Below are 19,830 nucleotides of genomic sequence, written 5' to 3'. Positions count from 1 at the left end.
GTAAAAGTCCTTGTCCTTGAGGAGAGTACATTCTAATGGTGGAGTGAGGGAAGATACAGACACTAAACAAGTAAACAAATGTATCAAGGACAAGTTCATATAGTAGCAAGTGATACATAGAAGATAATAAAAAAGGGTAAAGTGATGGAATGTGGATTGAGAAAAGGGGTGGGCTACTTTGGGCAGAGTGGTCATGAAGGGCCTTTCTGAGGAAGTGAACATTATGGAGAAGTGAGTCAATGAAGATCAGCAAGAGTGTTTTTGGTAAGTGCCAAGACCCTGAGGTTGGCAAAACTTCACTGCTTGTGAGGAACAGCAAAAAAGTGAGTGTGTGGAACAGAGTCAGCAAAGGCAAGAACCAGGGAGATAGGCAAGAACCAGGGAGATAGGCAAGAGCCAGACCCTTTGTAGGTCGAATGTGGCTTTTGTGTTAAATGAAATAGGAAGCCATCAGAAGGCTCTGACTTACATTTAATTTTTTTTTCTTTTTTTTAAAAATTTTTTTCAACGTTTATTTATTCTTGGGACAGAGAGAGACAGAGCATGAACGGGGGAGGGGCAGAGAGAGAGGGAGACACAGAATCGGAAACAGGCTCCAGGCTCTGAGCCATCAGCCCAGAGCCCGACGCGGGGCTCGAACTCCCGGACAGCGAGATCGTGACCTGGCTGACGTCGGACGCTTAACCGACTGCGCCACCCAGGCGCCCCTAAAATTTTTTTTTCAATGTATACTTATTTTTGACAGAGAGAGACAGAGCATGAGTGGGGGAGGGGCAGAGAGAGAAGGAGACACAGAATCCAAAGCAGGCTCCAGGCCCTGAGCTGTCAGGACAGGCCCTGAGCTATCAGAACAGAACCCAACACAGGGCTCAAACTCACAGACTGCAAGAGCATAACCCAAGCCAATGTCAGAGGCTTAACTGACTGAGCCACCCAGGCACCCTGGCTCTGACTTACATTTTAAAGAAGATCACTCTGACAGGGGTGGGGGTGGGGTGTGGAGGATGAGGGGAGGCTGAGGCAGCAAATAGAGGCTACTGCACCAATCCAGGGGAAAGATGGTAGTAGTTTACACTAGGATGATAGCAATGAAAATGGAGAGAAGTGCATGGATTCGAAATGTAAAAAGTGTAGACTTGTTATTATGGGACATTTTAAACATACACCAAGTGGAGAAAATGGTATAATGATCCTCCCTTGTACTCGTCACTCAGCTTCAATATTTAGCAACTCGGCCAATCTGAAGCAAGTAAGAGACATATTTCAACATAAATAGTTCAGCATTTCTAAGAGAGAGGAACTTTTTTAAAACATAGTTACAACATCATCAATGTTAATCAATTATCAGTAATTACTTTATGTCAGTTAAGTCAGAATTCAGATTTATGATTATCTCATAAATACATATTTTTTATACTTGCCCTGTTAGAGTCAGAATCCAACGATGCCCACACATCACATGTGGTTGATATGTCTCTTAAATTGTGAGATGTGTTTTGAAGGAGTTGACAAGATGTTCATGGATTGGGTGTAGGGGTCAGGAGGAAAATGGATGAATTCAAGATGATCAGGCCTGCCTCTGCTTGAAGTGGGGATAGATGACTCCAGAGTTTCCCTACGGTTCTTTGAAATGCTTCTATGATGGCCTGTAGAAGCACAGGGGCACAGAGAATCATCTGCCCTATGTCCTTGATCTTAATCAGTTCAATGTCCAATGAATCAGAAAGGAGGAGAACCCCGAAGTTAGACACAGGACATGTAGACTTCAGATCCAGGTCCAGCTCTGGAACCTTTTCAAGTCTCCGAGCCTCTCTGTATATCTGTAACATGGCAATGGTCATATCTACTATTTTGAGGCCCAACTCACAATATATGCGACATTTCTTTACAAAGTATAAAGCTGTGCTGTCCAATATTATAACCACTAACCACATGTAGCCACCAAGCCTTGAAATATGGCTTGTCTGAAATGAGATATACTGTAATTGTAAAGTACACATGGATTTCAAAAACTAGGTATGAGAACAATGATCTAAACTATCTTATTAATGGGGTGCCTGGGTAGCTCAGTCAGTTAAGCATCTGACTCTCGATATCAATTCAGGTCTTGATCTCACGGTTTTAATTTCAAGCCCCATGTTGGGCTCCACACTGGGTCTGGAGCCTACTTAAAAAAAATCTCATTAATATTTTTTACTTCAATGTCAAAATGACAATATTTATGATATATTTTGTTATATAAAATGTTATTAAAATTAATGTTACCAATTTCTTTTGCTTTTATAATGTAGCTACTGGAAAAGTTAAAATAATGTAGTAGCTCACGTATTTCTTTTTTTGAAAAAAAATTTTGGGGGTGCCTGCGTGGCTCAGTTGGTTAAGTGTCCAACTTCAGCTCAGGTCATGATCTCACGGTTTGTGAGTTGGAGCCCTGTGTCGGGCTCTGTGCTGACAGCTCACAGCCTGGAGCCTGCTTCGGATTCTGTGTCTCCTCTCTCTGTCCTTCCACCCCTTGTGCTCTGTCTCTCAAAAAGAAATCAACATAAATTTTTTTTAATGTTTATTCATTTTTGAGAGAAAGAGAGAGACAGACCGTGAATGAGGAGGGGCACAGAGTGAGGGAGACACAGAATCCAAAGCAGGTTATGGACTCCGAGCTGTCAGCACAGAACTCGATGCAGGGCTCGAACTCACGAACCATGAGATCATGACCTGAGCCAAAGTCGGACGCTTAACTGACTGAACCACCCAGGTGCCCCAGTAGCTCACATATTTCTATTGGATAGCACAAATACAAAATACTTTGCAAGTGGGTTGGGAAACAAGGTTTGTACTTTCCTTTATGAGCATTGTACATAGACTCTAATCACCTCACATCATCCCCAAGAGGTAAGTAAGGTGGGATGGGCTTATCTCCCTGTAATGAAAAGGAAACCATGGCTTGAATGGATGAAGAGGCATGTCCAGAGTCACACAGCAAGTCATTAGCAGAGTTGAGACTGGAATCCAAGTTTCTCAAAAGCTAGCCAATTCATACTGCCTTTATCATACTGCTCCCTACAGTCTAGTTCGTTCTTCTCGTGGTGGTGGATTTTATGATATCTGGTGTTATTGGGTTCTCTGGCTCATGCTCCCTCCCTCTAATTTCCTCCCATTCCTGTTGTGCCTCAGAGGACTTCCTCTACTACGGTTTCACCCCATTCCCTTTTGTTCCATAAAAGAAAGGGAGACTGACTGACAAGAATGCACAGTGATAAACTGCAATACCATTTCAAGCTCAGCATTTCTGGGGTTTCACTGTGTAGACTGCAAAATAGAAACCTCAGTTGACTGTAAAGGCATCCAAGCTGGAAAATACCTCCCTTCATGTGGCACAGAATATTTTCAGAGAGTGGAAGTCAAGAACCCAGAGTTCTCAGCCCACTTTGGCACAGATTTGATGTAAGACCCTGGGCAAATCATTCTTTCTTCTAATATGTCTGTCTGCCTAATGGGAACATTTGCAGGCACCTTATGTGCCTTCTGACAGAATGGTTGTAAGAAGAAAGATGGTAACGTGTTTGAGATGCTCTAGGCTTTTCAGAGGAAACACACTTCTCAAATCCAAAGCCTGCACATCAGCTTTCAATTATCTACAGTCACTGAGAAACATGGCAGCACTGAGGATGCAAATCTCTAGGGAATTCAAAAATGTTTTCTTTAAGCATTTGTTTCCTTTCCATCCAAACCCAAATCTTTGCAAGAGCTGCTGACAAATGGCAAACCTGACAAATGTATGTGTCACCTTCTTTGTCTTGTCCCCTCTGGCAGGATCAAACATCCCTGATTTTCTGGCTCAGTCCCAGCTTCACACATTTTGCCATGTTGTCCCCAGCAGTTGTGGGCACAGGTACTCTCATGGAGAGCATCAGAGAGAATCTTATACCTGTGTGCCCTGTGTCCAGGGGACCAGCAAACACAGGGTAAGGCAGAATGGAAGAGATAAGTGGTGGGGGGGGAGTGGGGGGAAAGAAAAGAGGAAACTGTCAAATCCTGAGGAACCTATTGAGTAGATCTGAGGCAACTACTGGACACGTGGGGTGCTCCTTCAACTGAGCCCCAGGCTTTCCAAGCCCTTCAGGTAGGTCCTTTGGAGGAGGGGCCCCAGCTTGACAGACTTAAGCTGGGCCCTGGGCCCTGGTGCCCTGAGAGCCATAGCAGCCCTGAGACCTGCACAGGGTTTAGAAAGACATTTGACATTTCCGACCCCTCATGTTTCCAATCTCAAGTGACCCTTGCAGTGCTGAGCAGAATGGATTTCTGTAGTTTGGCTTCCAAAATGTTACCACAGATCACTCCCCGCCCCTCCCCCATGGCCTCATTCCCCCTCAACTATGTGCTTCAGCCTCCCCCCTGCCTTTCCTAGTTAGAGAAGCTGCCCTGGTTGTGGAGGTGGGTCTAGCCATGTCCACCGCTTTGGCTGGGACCGAGGGGAGCCTGCTTGGTCTTGAGGGGAGAAGCTCGAGAGGAGGATGACTATACGGTGGCCTGCCTCTCTGATGAGCCTGCCTCTGAGGGCCCGTGGCCAAAGTGGCCTTCACTGGGCCAGGGGGCTGACACCCCCTGCATCTGGCCTAGTGTTTGAAGCTTGTCTTTTTCTTGCACCGCCCTCCTCTCCCCTGCCTCAGTGACTATGGCACCCCCCACTTACTGCAGGCCACGTGACTGACGTTGAGTTTTTGCAGAGCCACTAACAACCTTGAACCAAAAATGAACAGCTAAGCCAGTGCTCTAGTGAGGTTTTCCTGGACATTGGTAAGAAGAGGTATGGGAGCAGTGGATGCAGGACAGCTTATGACAAGGACTGACTGTGAGAGGGTTGGGGCCCAGGACATCTTTATAGAACAGCTTGTTCAGCAGGGCCCTGTATGGTACCTCCTGTACTGGGAGACAAGCTAAGCCTACATCCCAATATCTTGCCAAGTCATGTATGGTTTATTGGCTTTAACCACCACCACCCCCCGCCACACACACACACACACACACACAAATAAGTTTCTTTGATTTTGTCCTTTTTAAACTTTTTGGGTATTTATTTTTGTTCACATGGTAGCACAAGCTTTCTGAGAAAGCAAGAGTCCTGATACACTTTCTGCTTTCTGAAGAAGGAGGACAAAGTCCCGTTGTCTTTCCAACTACAGGCAAGATAGGTGGAGAGTGTGAGACAGTTCCTGGACAGTTCTAGGACATGCTTCACTTTTTGCAACAGTTTTGGTCTCCGGATCATTCTTTTTAATTCAACAAGTATGTATGGAACCACTTTGTATGTGTTCAGCCTGCAGAGTAACATGTCTTGGAGGAGATGGAAGTGAGTGTGACATAGACCTCCTGCTTACAAACTTTCATACATTTAAGTCATCTCAGTGCTGTAAGAGTCTGGGGCAGTGTGGGCTGCTATAGCTTCCATGGCCAGACCAGGGAAAGCTGCATGATGTTTGGCTTCAGAGACCCATAGACAGATTCCACCAGGTGGCAGCATGCCTTGGTTTCCCATTTGAGATGCAGAACAGATTTCAAGTAAGTTTGAGTTCATTTGACGCATAGGCCTTTCAAATAGAAATCCTATTCAGCATGAGGTCTGACCCAGTTGACACACAACTATTGTAGAAAAAAGAAAGGCGAGAAGGAACCAAAGCTTGCTTTGAACTAGACCCTTCACAGATGCACACTCGACCCCGCAATAAAAAAGACACACACACACACACACACACACACACAAAAACACATTAAAAAACAAAACAAAACAAACACAACTTGGGCCTACAAAGCTAAGGTTTGTTCAGCCAGCTTTCAGTACCCATGGGAGTGCTCTGAGTATGTAAGAAGAAGGAAAAACTCTAAGTGGGATTAGAGCAGAGCCTGCATAACCAGCTGAGCCAGGTCACATCAAGAGGACAACAGGAGACATGCCACAACATTTACCATCTTTTACAAGCTTACATTTGAGAAAGAATCACTGCTTCCTTTACTCTTACAATAGGCATGAATGTTGTTTGCCAAAATCTATGCTCCAGAAAGTCCAATTTTAAACAGTAACAACAAAATGGCCTTGATGAGGTTTGCCATGAAAGGCTCTATCCACTTTAATAATGAACTCTTCTGTATCTCAAGGGCCCAGAATATGCTTGCCTTGGACCCAGAGGGAAGGAAGCTTTTCTCAGTCTGCTCTTTGGATTTCTGCTTGTCCCCAAGTCAGGTCTATGACTGAAAGTCTTCAGTCTTTGAGCAGGGCAAGAGGGATTGAAGACCATCTCATAGTGCCCTTCAGAGTACTGCTAGGGTCTGCAGGGTTCTAGACCACACCTAGAAAGAAATAATCCTTCCCACTGAAGAGAATGACACAGTCATCATGTCTCCAGAGGGCAAAAGCTCTTCCCTCTAGTATAGACCCCCAACAATTAACAAAATTCTCCATTTGTGGGTCAAAGAAATGAGTTCCTAGGTGATGGAAGACAGCCTATTTTCATGGAAAGGGCCCTGGAATGGAAATTTGAAGACCTGGCCATCTCATTGATTCTGTAACCCATATGACATGCTTAACCCTTCTGAATGTTAGTGTTACCATCTGTAAAACCAATGAGGTTAGATATTTAATCATTTTTATGCTGTCAGTCCATGTTGCTATGAATACATGTACTAGTGTTTAGGGGAACATGACATTACTTCTAAAACCAAGAGGGAACCTTGAATCAGTGGTCCAAATTATATTCAGGACCATGTGTTTCTCAGACAGTGACAAGAGACTCATCATGGTGAGCCTCCCCAATAGGTCAGTGGCACTGATTTAAAGTTACTTCCCTGCTTTGGATGGAGCCAGGAGACCTATGAAGAAATGGATGTTATAACTTGTGGTTTCTTTTTTCCTTTAGGGATTTGGAACTGCTGGAGAAAAGGGTGAAAAGGGAATCCCTGGTTTGCCAGGACCTAGGGTATGAACCTGGAATGTTGCTTGCCTAAGTCTGTCAAGTCACCCAGTCCATATTTTTTTGTCCTGTTTGCATCTTTATGTTATGTAACCTGATGGCCACCAAAGCTTCTTTTATTTCTCTTCCTCAGCCCTCTGACAGGTCTCTATGATCTCCTCCTTTTCACTTTGCCCCATTTCCTTGACTTAGTGGCTCCTTTGAATAAGGAATGGCTCCTCAGCCTACTTACTCTCTTTGTTATCGTACATAATTATCTTCTGGGCTAAAAATGGTGTGAGTGTTGTCTTGTTTTAATTATATTTTATCCTGAGGGAATGTGGGCAAGAGTGTGGGTGTTGCAGGAATGGAAGAAAGAGGGCCAAGTACAATCTTTATAGGACAGAAACAAGCCTGGGATGTTCTAGAACATAGTGATGTTTGCAATCAACAATTTCTGATAATAAGCTCAATTCAAGTGAAGAAATAATTGTTAGCCTCGGTGATTTTAAGTGTTTCAGTCACTTAGATGTTGGGCTGTAAGCAATTGGCCAACCTTTAGCCTTAAAGAAGTCATATTTTAGAAAATTATGATTTTAGTGTGATCATAAATCTTGTTAAGAGTATTTTGAATATTCAGCAGTGTTCACCCATTACCCCACCATTTCTTCCTCTACTTTACTCTCTTGTCTTGAAAAGACATAATCACCAACCAAGAATGCATTTGGGGTGGGAGACAAGAGGCCCTCCCACAATCTATTTAAAAAGTCTCATGACTTGGAACTAATGCACACTAAGTATAATACCACCCATCCCTTCTACCAAATTCCACCTAGTACTTAAAATGTTTCCATTTGTTTAGCTCTTTAAAAATGCTCTGTGTGGTTATTCAGCCTGATGGATTAGTGCTTAGAAGAAAAGTCATTAAGCCAGGTCTAGGAACATTCTCTTACCTGATTTTAGGATAGGCAAAATCCTGAACTCAGTTGGATAGCTTTGTTATGTAAGTCTATTGGCTTTTTCTAGTGTAGGCTATTAATCTTTCTAAAGTGCCTCCATTTTCTTTACAGGGTCCCATGGGTTTAGAAGGACTCCGAGGCCCCCCAGGGAGTCAGGTATTTTGGTTAATATCATTAAAAGCCCACATGTAAAGTCATAATTAAAAGGCCCTCTTGCTTTACTTAATGTGGCCATCAGTCCAAAGGGAATCACTGCTTATAATACAAAGTATCTACCTCTCTTTGGTATAATCTCAGCCACTATCTTCTTTTATCTTGACCCAAGAAGCAGAGTCTCCAGTGCTACCAATCCAGTGCCGTACCATGGTCATACTTACTTATTACGTTATCGGGGTCTAGCAAGGCCAGCCTGCTTGTATTCATCTCTAGCCGGTGGCCCTTATACCTCCTAAGATGCAAGGTGGCTACCTGGTCCATATTGCCTTCTGGAACCTTTTACACCCTCCAGAGTCAGGTAGACTCCTGGAATACTCTGGCATGCCAGCCAACGTCCCTGTGCCATTTGCCCTGGCCTCGTCCAAAGACCAGTCCCCCGTATGCTCTTAGACATTTGACTTAGTTGTAACTATGTTTCTGTCGCAGGGCAAGAAAGGGTCCTCAGGTTTCCCTGGATTTAATGGATTTCCAGGAATTAAGGTAATGTTGTTGGGAAGTGAAAATCCTGGATTGGGGAGGTGGAAGAGTGAAAAATTACCATAAATGCTGTTTAGTCCATTTGGCTGCTATAAGAAAATATCACAGACTGGGTGACTTATAAACAACAGAAAATTATTTCTCACAGTTTTGAGAAGCCCGAGATCATGGTCCCAGAATGGTTGGGTGAGGGTCCTCTTCCATGTCACTGACTTCTCACTGTGTCCTCACATGGTGGAAGGGGCAAGCTAGCTCTCTTGGCCTTTTCTTATAAGGGCATTAGTCCTCTTAAGGGCATTAGCTCCACCCTTATGACCTGATCACTTCCCAAAGATGCCACATCCTAATACCATCACCTTGGGCATTAGGTTTTCAAAATGAATTGAGGGCGGGGGGGGGGGGGGGGGGGGGGGGGAGGAGGACACAAACTCTTGGACCTTAACAAATGCCTACAGATGAGATGAAGTATCTTTTAACATTTTAAAGGTTACTCTTTTCATATGCACTTCAGTGCATAAACTACTTTTAACACACAAAGCCATTGAGCATTCCTTAGATTCCACTTGATCAATGGCAGACTAAAAGGGGGAGGCTGTGAAAGCAAATCCATCTCTACAAGGAAGAATATTCTACTACTGACATGGTTTAGAATTGCCAAATTTTGGGGGAGGATTGTTTTTAAATTCTCTACAGACGATGCACCCCCTCATTGCCTGTACCTAGGACAGGCAGCTCCCACCATCCTACCTGGATATGCCATTGTATCTGATTCTGATACCCGAGTCCCCCTTTTGGGGACTGAGTCACCCTTTTGGAAAGTCCTTTGACTTCCTCTGCCTGACATCATCCACTAACAAGGCCAGTGACGGTAGCAGAGTCTTAGGCCTGCTAAGTGTGGAGAAAATTTTGCAACTGCTCCTTCCTTTGCACCTCTTTGGTGCAGCAATGTTGTCTGTTCTTGTGACATGTTCTTCGGGTCCAGAAGCAGATTATCCTTGAGTCAGGTTGTGTTATGCCCAGAATTCGTGATCCCCAAAGACCACTAGGGAGCCGAGTCCGATGCAAAAGCAAAGAGCCTTTATTCGAGCTAGCTCGAGCTCAATCCCCTACCTGCACCAACGCAGCAGTGAGATACCAGGGAAAGAGAGCGAGTTTCAAAAGCACAAAGGTTTTATAGGGGTCTAGGGGCAGCCGATTGGCTGGGGAAGTGGCGTGTTTTGATCAGGAAGCTTGAATGGGTGAGCAGGAGGTCACTCAAAGGGAGGAGGCGTGGTCTAGGTGAAGGACACAGAACAAGATGGAGTCGGCTGGCGTAGGCCCGCCCTTTCATTCCCCCCTTGTCATGTAGCTTACGGACCCAATCATGGGGCCGGCTGCATTTATGGTGACAAGGGGAACAGAGTTTGGAGGTTTACGCAAAGTTCTGGGAAGCAAGTGTCCCTGGGGTGGCTCTGGGAGGTCTGATTAAGTATTGTTCCCGAGCTGGTGTCTATGATCTGCCAGGTGATGTTTTGGGGGGCATATGAGCAATGACAAGCAGAGTTAACAGAGTTACCAATATTAGGTGGGTCGAATGCGCTGTAGCTTGAGCTTGAGCGGGTTGTGTTGGTCCCGACTGATGGCCCATCGCGTGACGAAGTCCTTCCGGATCGAGGAGGGGTCCACTGGCTGGGCGTGGGTGTGATGGACCCAGGTCGCGATGCCGTCTACCTTGAGAGCGGTGGGGATTGTCAACACCACGATGTAGGGTCCCTTCCAGCGCGGCTCAAGAGTCTCTCGGTGGTGCCTCTTGACGTAGACCCAGTCTCCCGGCCTGTACTGATGAGGTGTCGGGATCGGGCCAGCCTCGTAGATGGCACGGAGGCGCGGCCAAATGTCCTTGTGCGCCCTCTGGAGCCCGCTCAAGGAAAGAAAAAGTTCTTGATCTTTAAACTCAGCAATAAGTTCAGCTCGAAGGCTGGGAATAACAGGGGGTGGCCTGCCAAACATGATCTCGTAGGGAGTAAAACCCAGAGTGTAAGGAGTGTTTCTAACCCGGTAAAGGGCGTATGGTAGGAGAGTCACCCAGTCCCCACCAGTCTCCATGGTTAATTTGGTAAGGGTCTCTTTTAGGGTTCTATTCATTCTTTCTACTTGTCCTGAGCTCTGGGGCCTATAAGCACAATGTAATTTCCAGTTTGCCCCCACCGCCTTGGCTACTGCCTGTGTTACCTGCGAGATAAAAGCTGGTCCATTATCCGATCCTACCATGGCAGGAAAATCATACCTGGGCAAGATGTCTTCTAGTAGCTTCTTAGCCACCGTCTGAGCCGTTTCATGCTTGGTTGGGTATGCCTCCACCCAGCCAGAGAAGGTGTCTGTAAATACTAAAAGATATTTAAAACCATACTTTCCTGGTTTGACTTCAGTGAAGTCGACTTCCCATTGGGCTCCCGGTCTGGTGCCTCTGAGCCTGGTTCCTTTTTTATTTGATGTGGCCCTCGCGTTGGTGAGTTGGCAGGTCTTGCAGGCAGATACAACTTGCTCTATTTTGGTGTCCTGTTGGTGAATCTTAATTCCGGCATGTCGGATTAAGTCTTTTAATTTTCGGGCCCCCATGTGAGTAGACCGATGCATGTGCTCTAATATTGAGACTCCGAGCTGGTCTGGCAACACGAGTTCCTTGTTAGGTGTATACCACCATCCCTTTATCTCCTGGGCCATGGGGAGTTTCTTGATCTGCTGTAACTCCTCCTGGGAGTACTTGGGCTGGTCTGGTAAAACTGGGTCTCCCGGGTCTGGTAGTTGTATGGTCATGGTGGGGACTGGAGTAAGGGCTACTGCCTTGGCTGCCTGGTCAGCCTTTCGATTACCTCTAGCTACTGGGTTATCAGCTTTTTGGTGCCCTTGGCAGTGGATAATGGCTAGCTTGGCAGGAAGCCATAAGGCCGTAAGCAGGTTAAGTATCTCCTGCTTATTTTTTATAGTCCGCCCTTCTGCCGTCAGTAACCCCCTCTCCTGATAAATTGCCCCATGAATATGAGCTGTGGCAAATGCATAACGGCTGTCTGTGTAGATGTTGAGCCGTTTTCCAGCTCCTAGCATCAGCGCCTTGGTGAGGGCTATGAGCTCTGCTCGCTGGGCTGACGTTCCGGAGGGTAGAGCCTCTGCCCATACGGTGTCCGTTTCGGTGACCACCGCTGCACCCGCATACCTGTGTCCGTTTTGCACAAAGCTGCTGCCATCAGTGAACCAAGTAGCCTCGGCATCGGGGAGGGGCCAGTAATGGAGCACCTAGGTCAGGGTCGGGCAGCAGGGTTGCGGGATTGAGGGCTGCACTGGGGTGGAACCGCACTCGTGGAGGGTTGAGTAGGAGGCTCTGGTAATGAGTCATACGTGTATTGCTCATCCATCTATCCGGAGGCTGTTTCAGGACCCCTTCAATGGCGTGTGGGGTCGTGATCCAGATCTCCTGTCCTAGGGTCAGTTTGTCTGCATCCTTGACTAGGAGTGCTGTCGCCGCAATAATTCTTAGGCATGGCGGCCAGCCGGCAGCCACTGGGTCTAGTTTCTTAGACAGGTAAGCCACTGGATGGTTCCAGGGGCCTAAGGCTTGAGTTAGAACTCCTTTTGCTATTCCCTTATGTTCGTCTACAAAGAGGTGGAAGGGCTTCGTAATGTCCGGTAGGCCCAGGGCTGGGGCACTTAGGAGGGCCCTTTTTAACTGATTAAAGGCAGTTTCTTCTTTTTCAGCCCATTTAAATGTTTTCCCCTCTTTGGTAGCTTCATATAGGGGGCCTGGCGATCTCAGCAAAACCTGGAACCCAGAGGCGGCAGTAGCCGGCTGATCCTAGGAATTCCCTCACTTCTCTTCGGGAGGTAGGAGTAGGGATCTTTAGGACAGTTTCTTTTCTGGCTTCTGATAACCACCGCTGTCCGCCCTCCAGGATATATCCCAGGTAACTTACCCTCTCCCTGCATATCTGAGCCTTCTTCGCAGATGCCCGGTATCCTAAGGCCCCCAGGGTAGCCAGCAGGTCCTGGGTCCCTCGCTCACAGTCTTTGGCAGTGTCGGCAGCAATCAGGATGTCATCTACATACTGTAGAAGGGTGAGGCCAGGGTGCTCCCTTCTGTACTCACCCAGGTCCTCGTGTAGTGCCTCGTCGAAGATGGTGGGTGAATTTTTGAATCCCTGAGGTAGCCGTGTCCAGGTGAGTTGTCCACTGTAGCCCTCCTCCGGATCATGCCACTCAAAGGCGAACAAGGGTTGGCTCTGGGGTGCCAACGGCAGACTGAAGAAGGCGTCCTTTAAATCTAGTACAGTATACCAGACCCTGGAGGGCGCTAAGGAGCTCAAGAGAGTATATGGGTTGGGAACAGTTGGGTGTATGTCCGCGACCCTCTTATTTACTTCCCGGAGGTCTTGTACCGGTCGGTAGTCATTTGTGTGAGGCTTTTTGACCGGCAGTAAGGGGATGTTCCAGGCAGACTGGCAAGGAACTAGTACCCCTAGGCTTCGTAGTCTCCGGATGTGTGGCTGGATCCCCTTCCGGGCCTCCTGAGACATGGGGTATTGTTTGATCCTTACCGGACTCTCTCCTGGCTTGAGTTCTACCAGGACTGGGGTCCTATGAGCGGCTAGTCCCATCCCCCCGTCTCTGCCCAAACCGAGGGGAATTCTTGTAGCCATCTGTCTATATTATCCTCTCTCGGGAGCGCCTCCTGGTGGAGGAGGTATTCATCCTCCAGTTTCATGGTCAGGACCTGGATGGGGTGGCCCTTGCCATCGGTGACCTGAGGCCCCCCTTGTCTGAAAGTTATCTGAGCTCCAATCTTGGTCAGTAAGTCCCGTCCTAACAGCGGGTAGGGGCATTCTGGTATTACCATAAAGGAGTGGGATACCCAGCCCGTTCCCAAATCTACTGTTCTTCGGGTAGTCCATGAATACTGGCTCATACCAGTTGCCCCTTGTACCCAGGACTTCCTGCTAGCTAGTTTTCCTTGTGGGGTGCGGAGGACCGAATGTTGTGCTCCGGTGTCGACAAGGAAGTCAATAGGGGTCCCCTCCACTTTAAGAGTTACCCTGGGTTCGGGGAGAGGGTCCGAACCCTGACTCCCCTAATCACTTAGTTCATCCAGCTCTAGGACTTTTACTCGATCAGTCTTGCTTCCCTTCCCGCCGGCCCTTTTCGGACAATCTCGGGCCCAATGCCCTATCTCCTTGCAGTATGCGCACTGATCCTTCTGCAGCCTCTGCTTCCCCCCCTTGGTGGTTCCTTTACCTTTTCTTGCGTCGTCTGCCAGCTGCCGGAGACGGCGGTCTCCTTCCTCGGGGAAGTCAGCAGTGGTAGCTAGCAGTATTCTGGCCAGGTCTCGAGTCTGCTTACTGCTGGCAGCCGCCATGGCACGAGCCTGCTTGTCCTCAGGAGGCTCCTGGTTATTATATACCTTTTCGGCTACCACCAATAAGTCCTGCAGACTTTTTTCTCCTAGTCTATCTATTTTCTGTAATTTTCTCCTAATGTCTACGGCCGATTGGTTTACAAAGGCCATGATAACAGCTGCCTTGCTTTCCGGAGCCTCTGGATCCATGGGGGTATAGGTACGGAATGCCTCCATGATCCGTTCTAAAAAGGCAGCCGGAGATTCATCTTTTCCCTGTTGTACATTTCCTACCTTGGCCAAATTGGTTGGCTTTCTAGCAGCCATTCAGAGACCCCCCATTAGAGTCTGGCGGTAGACCCAGAGCCTCTCCTTACCTTCTGCCATGTTGAAATCCCACTGGAGCCGAGTTAAGGGGAAGGAGACATCTATCTGAGCCTGGTTGGTGGTGGGATTCCCATCTGCGCCCGGAACTAGTTTTCGGGCCCCACTGAGGATTCTTTCTCTTTCTTCAGTCGTGAACAGGACCTGCAAAAGCTGCTGGCAATCGTCCCACGTGGGCTGATGGGTAAAAAGAACAGAGTCTAATAAATCAATAAGCCCTGCCGGTTTCTCGGAAAACTTAGGATTCTGAGCTTTCTAATTGTAGAGGTCATTAGTGGCGAAAGGCCAATAGTGATGGGGCTGATTCCCCTCCGCGTCTGGGGGTCCGGTGGCTCGCAAGGGCAGAATAGTAGAGTCGGCGGCGGAGGCGGATTGCCCCCTCTGAGCCCTTTGTCTGGTAAAGGGCGGGCTTCCCCCTGGAGCGTTTCCGCCTCCCGCTCTCGAAACAGCGTCTGCCTCCCCCGGAGGGGGAGGATGGTGTTCTTCCGGCATCCTAGAGGGGTTATATGGGGGAGGAAAAATTAATTCTTCTTCAGTACCCCCCTGTAGGACAGGGTAGAGGGGTGCTGAAGGCTGGGTAAGACGTTTCCTCTTCTCTGTCTCCTGCAAAGCAAGAATGGGTTTTGGCTCCGGAGGGAGCAGGGTTAGGAAGGGCTTAAGCCAAGAGGGTGGGTCTTCTACAAGGTCCTGCCAAGTGATAATGTAAGGGAGCTGATCAAGATGGCCCGTCTTAGGCTGAGAGATGATACTCCTGACTCGGTGGATGGTAGGGAGGTCGAAGGTCCCCTCTGGTGGCCATCTGACATTGAAAGTTGGCCACTCGCTAGAGCAAAAAAACTGCAACCGACCCTTTCGGACTTCCACACTGAGGTTGTTAGCTCTTCCCCTCACATCCTTAAAGTGATCAATCATAATACTTAGAGGAGTAGTCCGAGTCTGTCCCTTAACGTCCGTCCAGTAAGTCCACAGAGCAAAACAGAGAAACACAAAAACAGACAAACAGAGGGCCCCTAGAAAGTCTTCCAACTCCATGGAAGCAAAACTGAAAGCTAGCTTTTGAGGGGATTCCATGTCCCTCCAAAACCGATGAGGGGATTCCACGTCCCTCCAAAGATGACGGCCTCACACCGACCAGCGGGAGCGACCCGCCTCGTCTCAGACCTTTGAGGGGATTCCACGTCCCTCCGAAACAAATGAGGGGATTCCACGTCCCTCCAGAAGGGAGAATCGGAACGTCTTCCGAAACTCCCGGCCCGTGGTCCTCCAGTGCGTCCACTTAGACCGCGTCGGGCACTACCAGAATTCCAGAAATGAGCTCACACAGAAAAGACAGAACAAACAGACACTAACCGTGGCCAGTCAGGCTCTCCGGGTCGGGGGTCCCTTGGGGTTCTTGGGGATCCCGGGCCGAGCCCCCAAATGTTATGCCCAGAATTCGTGATCCCCAAAGACCACTAGGGAGCCGAGTCCGATGCAAAAGCAAAGAGCCTTTATCCGAGCTAGCTCGAGCTCAATCCCCTACCTGCACCGACGCAGCGGTGAGATACCAGGGAAAGAGAGCGAGTTTCAAAAGCACAAAGGTTTTATAGGGGTCTAGGGGCAGCCGATTGGCTGGGGAAGTGGCGTGTTTTGATCAGGAAGCTTGAATGGGTGAGCGGGAGGTCACTCAAAGGGAGGAGGCATGGTCTAGGTGAAGGACACAGAACAAGATGGAGTCGGCTGGCATAGGCCCGCCCTTTCAGGTTGCAAAATAAAATTGAGATCCCTTGTTTTGACAGGTTTGCAATTGAGTGTAAGGCCTCTGGCCTGCCTTATGTTGCCTTCATCTGAAACTTATTGAGCTCTAGAATTAACCTATGGACTAGTTGGCCCTGGGAATTAGGGGTTGCAGGAGGAGAAACCTTTCATTTTCCTGAGGAGTGGTTTTGAAGGCACATAGATCTTGAGTGATGAGGTCACAGAAATATTTGCATTTAACGCATTGAATCTTTACAGGGCGAAAAGGGTGGCATTGGCTTGCCAGGCCCAGATGTTTACATCGATACGGATGGTGCTGTGATCTCAGGTGAAACTTTTCATTGATTTGAGTGAAAAAGAAAGCACCAGGACTTAAATTCTATATTCCCTGTGATTGTGAAAAGGGTACTTTGTCAGCCACTGGATTGCTGCTAAACCCAACGCCCTCAAGGGCCCCTCATGAGTCCTGTACTTAGAAAATTGAATTCCAATGTCTTTGGGCAAAGAAGTCAAGCCCTATGCTTCATGTTTGTGTTGGGTCCACTAAGACTAGGATTTGGGTCAGACTGGGCCTGAACTTGCTGAAAATTGTTCTCTTAAAGATGCTTAGGGAAGGATTGGTATCCTCCCCAGCCAGGCTGACTGCAGCCTTGTACCATGAGACACTTGGTGTCTCATCTACATGATCCCATTCATGCTTGGGTTTGACGATTTCATAGGAGGTGGAGAAGTATCCAACTCTTTCCATTGCCTTCTCCAAACATCCATATGCCCAGTGTCTACTCTTTGCTTGAGCAAAGGCTTCTACTATTGTACCTCTTCTACCTGAGTGTCCTAAATTATTTCTCCTCTCTCATCTTCTCTGGCCTATGCCCTAGCCAGTAAATTCATTGAAGCCAAGGTGTTAATGTTCGACAGCGGCTTCTTATGTTCCACTTCCAGGGAACCTATGTGCATAATATGAGTGGTAGACTTCAACACCATAACACAAATAGTAGACATTTGATGCATGACAGCAGGTTGGTAGTAGTAGAAAAACGTTCCTAGTACTTACCAGATCTTACCATGGAAGGTAAACCCTGGCCAGACTGGTTCTGGACATTAATGGAGACTTAGCTCAAGTGGGCCCATTATCACTGAGGCCATTAGCATCTGAGAGACCTATGAAGTACAAGAAAGGCACGTCCACCATGAGGACATCTCCTTGCAACTCCTCTTAGACATTTTGTGACATTAGTGGGCCTTCTCTGGGTTTGCTTATGGCTTTTTTCTTTCATCACAATGCCAGGTTACCCTGGAGACTCTGGTGTGCCAGGCCTCCCAGGACTTAAAGGAGATGAAGGCGTCCAGGGCCTGCCTGGACCTTCCGGCCTCCCTGGCTTGCCAGCTTTACCAGGTAAAGCAAACTAACCCACCCCCTGCACAGATCTGTCCTCTATCCATTCTGGTCTGGGTATGTACCTAGCCAAAGTCAAAGGAAAGGTAAATGGTAGTCACTAAGCTCCCTACCACTGTCCCAAAGCTAATGTATATGAAGATATGACCTGGGTGAACAGCTTTCTTTTGGCCTGAATAATGTAGCATTGCTAAACAGGCAACTCTACTGAGGTTTGTGGTAACCAGAGGGGGCCAGTGTTGGCCTGCTAGAACACTGTCACTCTTCTGTGGATGTGTCATCCCAGCTGATGCTTGCCAGAAGGGGCCAACAAAAGCCCAGAGGAGAGTTTGTACCCAGATCCTCACTCTGTGCTTAACTCAGGCACTAAATGGCCCAGGATCCTATGGATGACACCCTTGAAACAACAATTGGAGGGGCATACCTGTATATCATTCTATAGTAGTAAATAGAGAAAGGGCATGCCAGATTCTGAGAGGCCATGGTGACCCAAATATAAAGCTTCAGACATTGCTTTTAAAGGCATCAGTTTCTAAGTTCCTTGGAGATGGGCATCTGTAAGGATACCTGTGCTTTTAAAGCAGCCACTGGAGGGGGCGCCTGGGTGGCTCAGTTGGTTAAGCATCCAGCTTTGGCTCAGGTCATGATCTCGCGGTCTGTGGGTTCGAGCCCCGTGTCAGGCTCTGTGCTGACAGCTCAGAGCCTGGAGCCTGTTTCAGATTCTATGCCTCCCTCTTCCTCTGACCCTCCCCTGTTCATGCTCTCTCTCTCTCTGTCTCAAAAATAAATAAATGTTAAAAAGAATTTAAAAATATATATAAATAAATAAAGCATCCACTGGAGGAGGTACAGCTGATCCCACTACCAAGGTTGAAAAATCACAAAGTACAAGGCTGGAGACCAGGTTTCCCTCTCAGGTTTGCCACTAAAAAGCTTTGCGCCCTTGACCATGTTTCCTCATGACTTTGGGTCTCAACTTACTGAGGAGTTAGGCTAGATGATTCCTAATGAGCCCTCTAACTCTGATGCAAGAGAAGGGCAAATGCTTTTCCAAATTCTTCCCTTGGAGTTAGTTTCCAATGTATGCCACTGATTGCAATGCCCCTGAAGGGTAGGGTGACATGAGTAGCATTATTGTGTGGGCTTATTCTTCCAGGTGTCCCAGGTGCCCTAGGGCACCAAGGAGTTCCAGGTCTCAAGGGGGACAAAGGAAACCCAGGCCGCACCACAGTTGGGGCAGCTGGCCCCCCTGGCAAAGGCGGTTTGCCAGGCTTACCAGGCCTAGCAGGCCCACCTGGTAAGTCATTCATTTTTCTCTTTGGTGTTGAGACTCAGGTGTGACCCAGATGGCAGAACACTCATGATTTTTGAGGGAGAGAGCATTTCACAGGAGAAATAGCCAGGATACACAATGACTGGCAGAGGGGCAGTGACAAAGGCCTTGTTCTCTCTGAGTCAGAGCCTTCTTCTACAGGTTAACGACCACAGCACTCAGAGTGCTCATCAAGAAAAAAGCAAGCTAAGGCCACCTCAATAACCAAACACTATCTAATTCCTTCCAATTTCTGTACTCATTTCATTCCACCCTCTACTGTTCTCAGCCCCTTGGCCTCTGGTCTTGCAGCTCATGATGAAGCAACATTGGCTCCTTCAAGCTCTAGTGGGGTGGGCTGAGAGCCTGAGAAATGGAAAGCCAAGCCTGGATCCTCAAGATGGTTGCTAAAAGCCTCTACAAAGCTTATTTTCCCTAAGTCTCCTACCTGAGTATGGAATTCTAGATTCTAAGAGAAAGGCTAGAAATATGCCCAGTGTGCTTGTTTGTAATCTAAACCCCATGACTTCTGCAGCTTGCACCCATTCCCTCAAACTTTCTGGGGTAGACTCTGGGCCTGTTGGCTTACTGAAGCTATCTGGGTCATTCCTGTACCCTCACTGTCTAGTCCAGTGCCTGGAACATAGTAGACCTTCTGTAAGCAGTAGTAGAATGAATAGAGTCAATAAGGGATAAGACTTGCTACAGACTTTGGGTCCCTGTGTCTGCTTCGGTTGTTTAGCCTCAAGGATGCTTAGTCCTCAGTGACTGAGCTGCTGTGCTGAGTCATGTGAGTCTAGGCTCGTGTGAGATCCTTTATGCTTCCTTTGTCCTGAAGGTCGAACATTTGAGACTGGAACACTACAGAACACAGAGCCAGGGTTCCCTGGTCTCCGAGGAGAACGAGGTCCAAAAGGAAACCCAGGCCTCAAAGGAATAAAAGGTAATTTTGTCCCCTTGGGTTTCTTTGTTCCCCACACTCCTTGCAGAAAGCTTTCCGGGGAATGAGCAAACTAACGGCCTTGGGAATGTGAACAAAAGCAATT

At 47.7% G+C, this 19,830-nt stretch overlaps 1 protein-coding gene across 4 annotated transcripts in view; it reads left to right on the top strand.

Moving 5' to 3' along the window:
* Positions 1-19,830, top strand: part of COL4A6 (collagen type IV alpha 6 chain) — a 316,646-nt gene that overhangs the window by 262,338 nt on the left and 34,478 nt on the right. For all 4 annotated transcript variants that reach the window (XM_043570641.1, XM_043570640.1, XM_043570639.1 and 1 more), the window contains 7 exons: positions 6,909-6,968; positions 8,012-8,056; positions 8,543-8,596; positions 16,335-16,404; positions 17,365-17,472; positions 18,629-18,769; positions 19,623-19,727. In XM_043570641.1, the coding sequence (XP_043426576.1) occupies positions 6,909-6,968; positions 8,012-8,056; positions 8,543-8,596; positions 16,335-16,404; positions 17,365-17,472; positions 18,629-18,769; positions 19,623-19,727 (583 nt within the window). The remainder of the gene's footprint in view (positions 1-6,908; positions 6,969-8,011; positions 8,057-8,542; positions 8,597-16,334; positions 16,405-17,364; positions 17,473-18,628; positions 18,770-19,622; positions 19,728-19,830) is intronic.

Source organism: Prionailurus bengalensis, chromosome X (genome assembly GCF_016509475.1).
Source record: "Prionailurus bengalensis isolate Pbe53 chromosome X, Fcat_Pben_1.1_paternal_pri, whole genome shotgun sequence".
Lineage (NCBI taxonomy): Eukaryota > Metazoa > Chordata > Mammalia > Carnivora > Felidae > Prionailurus > Prionailurus bengalensis.
This window is presented reverse-complemented; position numbering and strand designations above follow the sequence as displayed.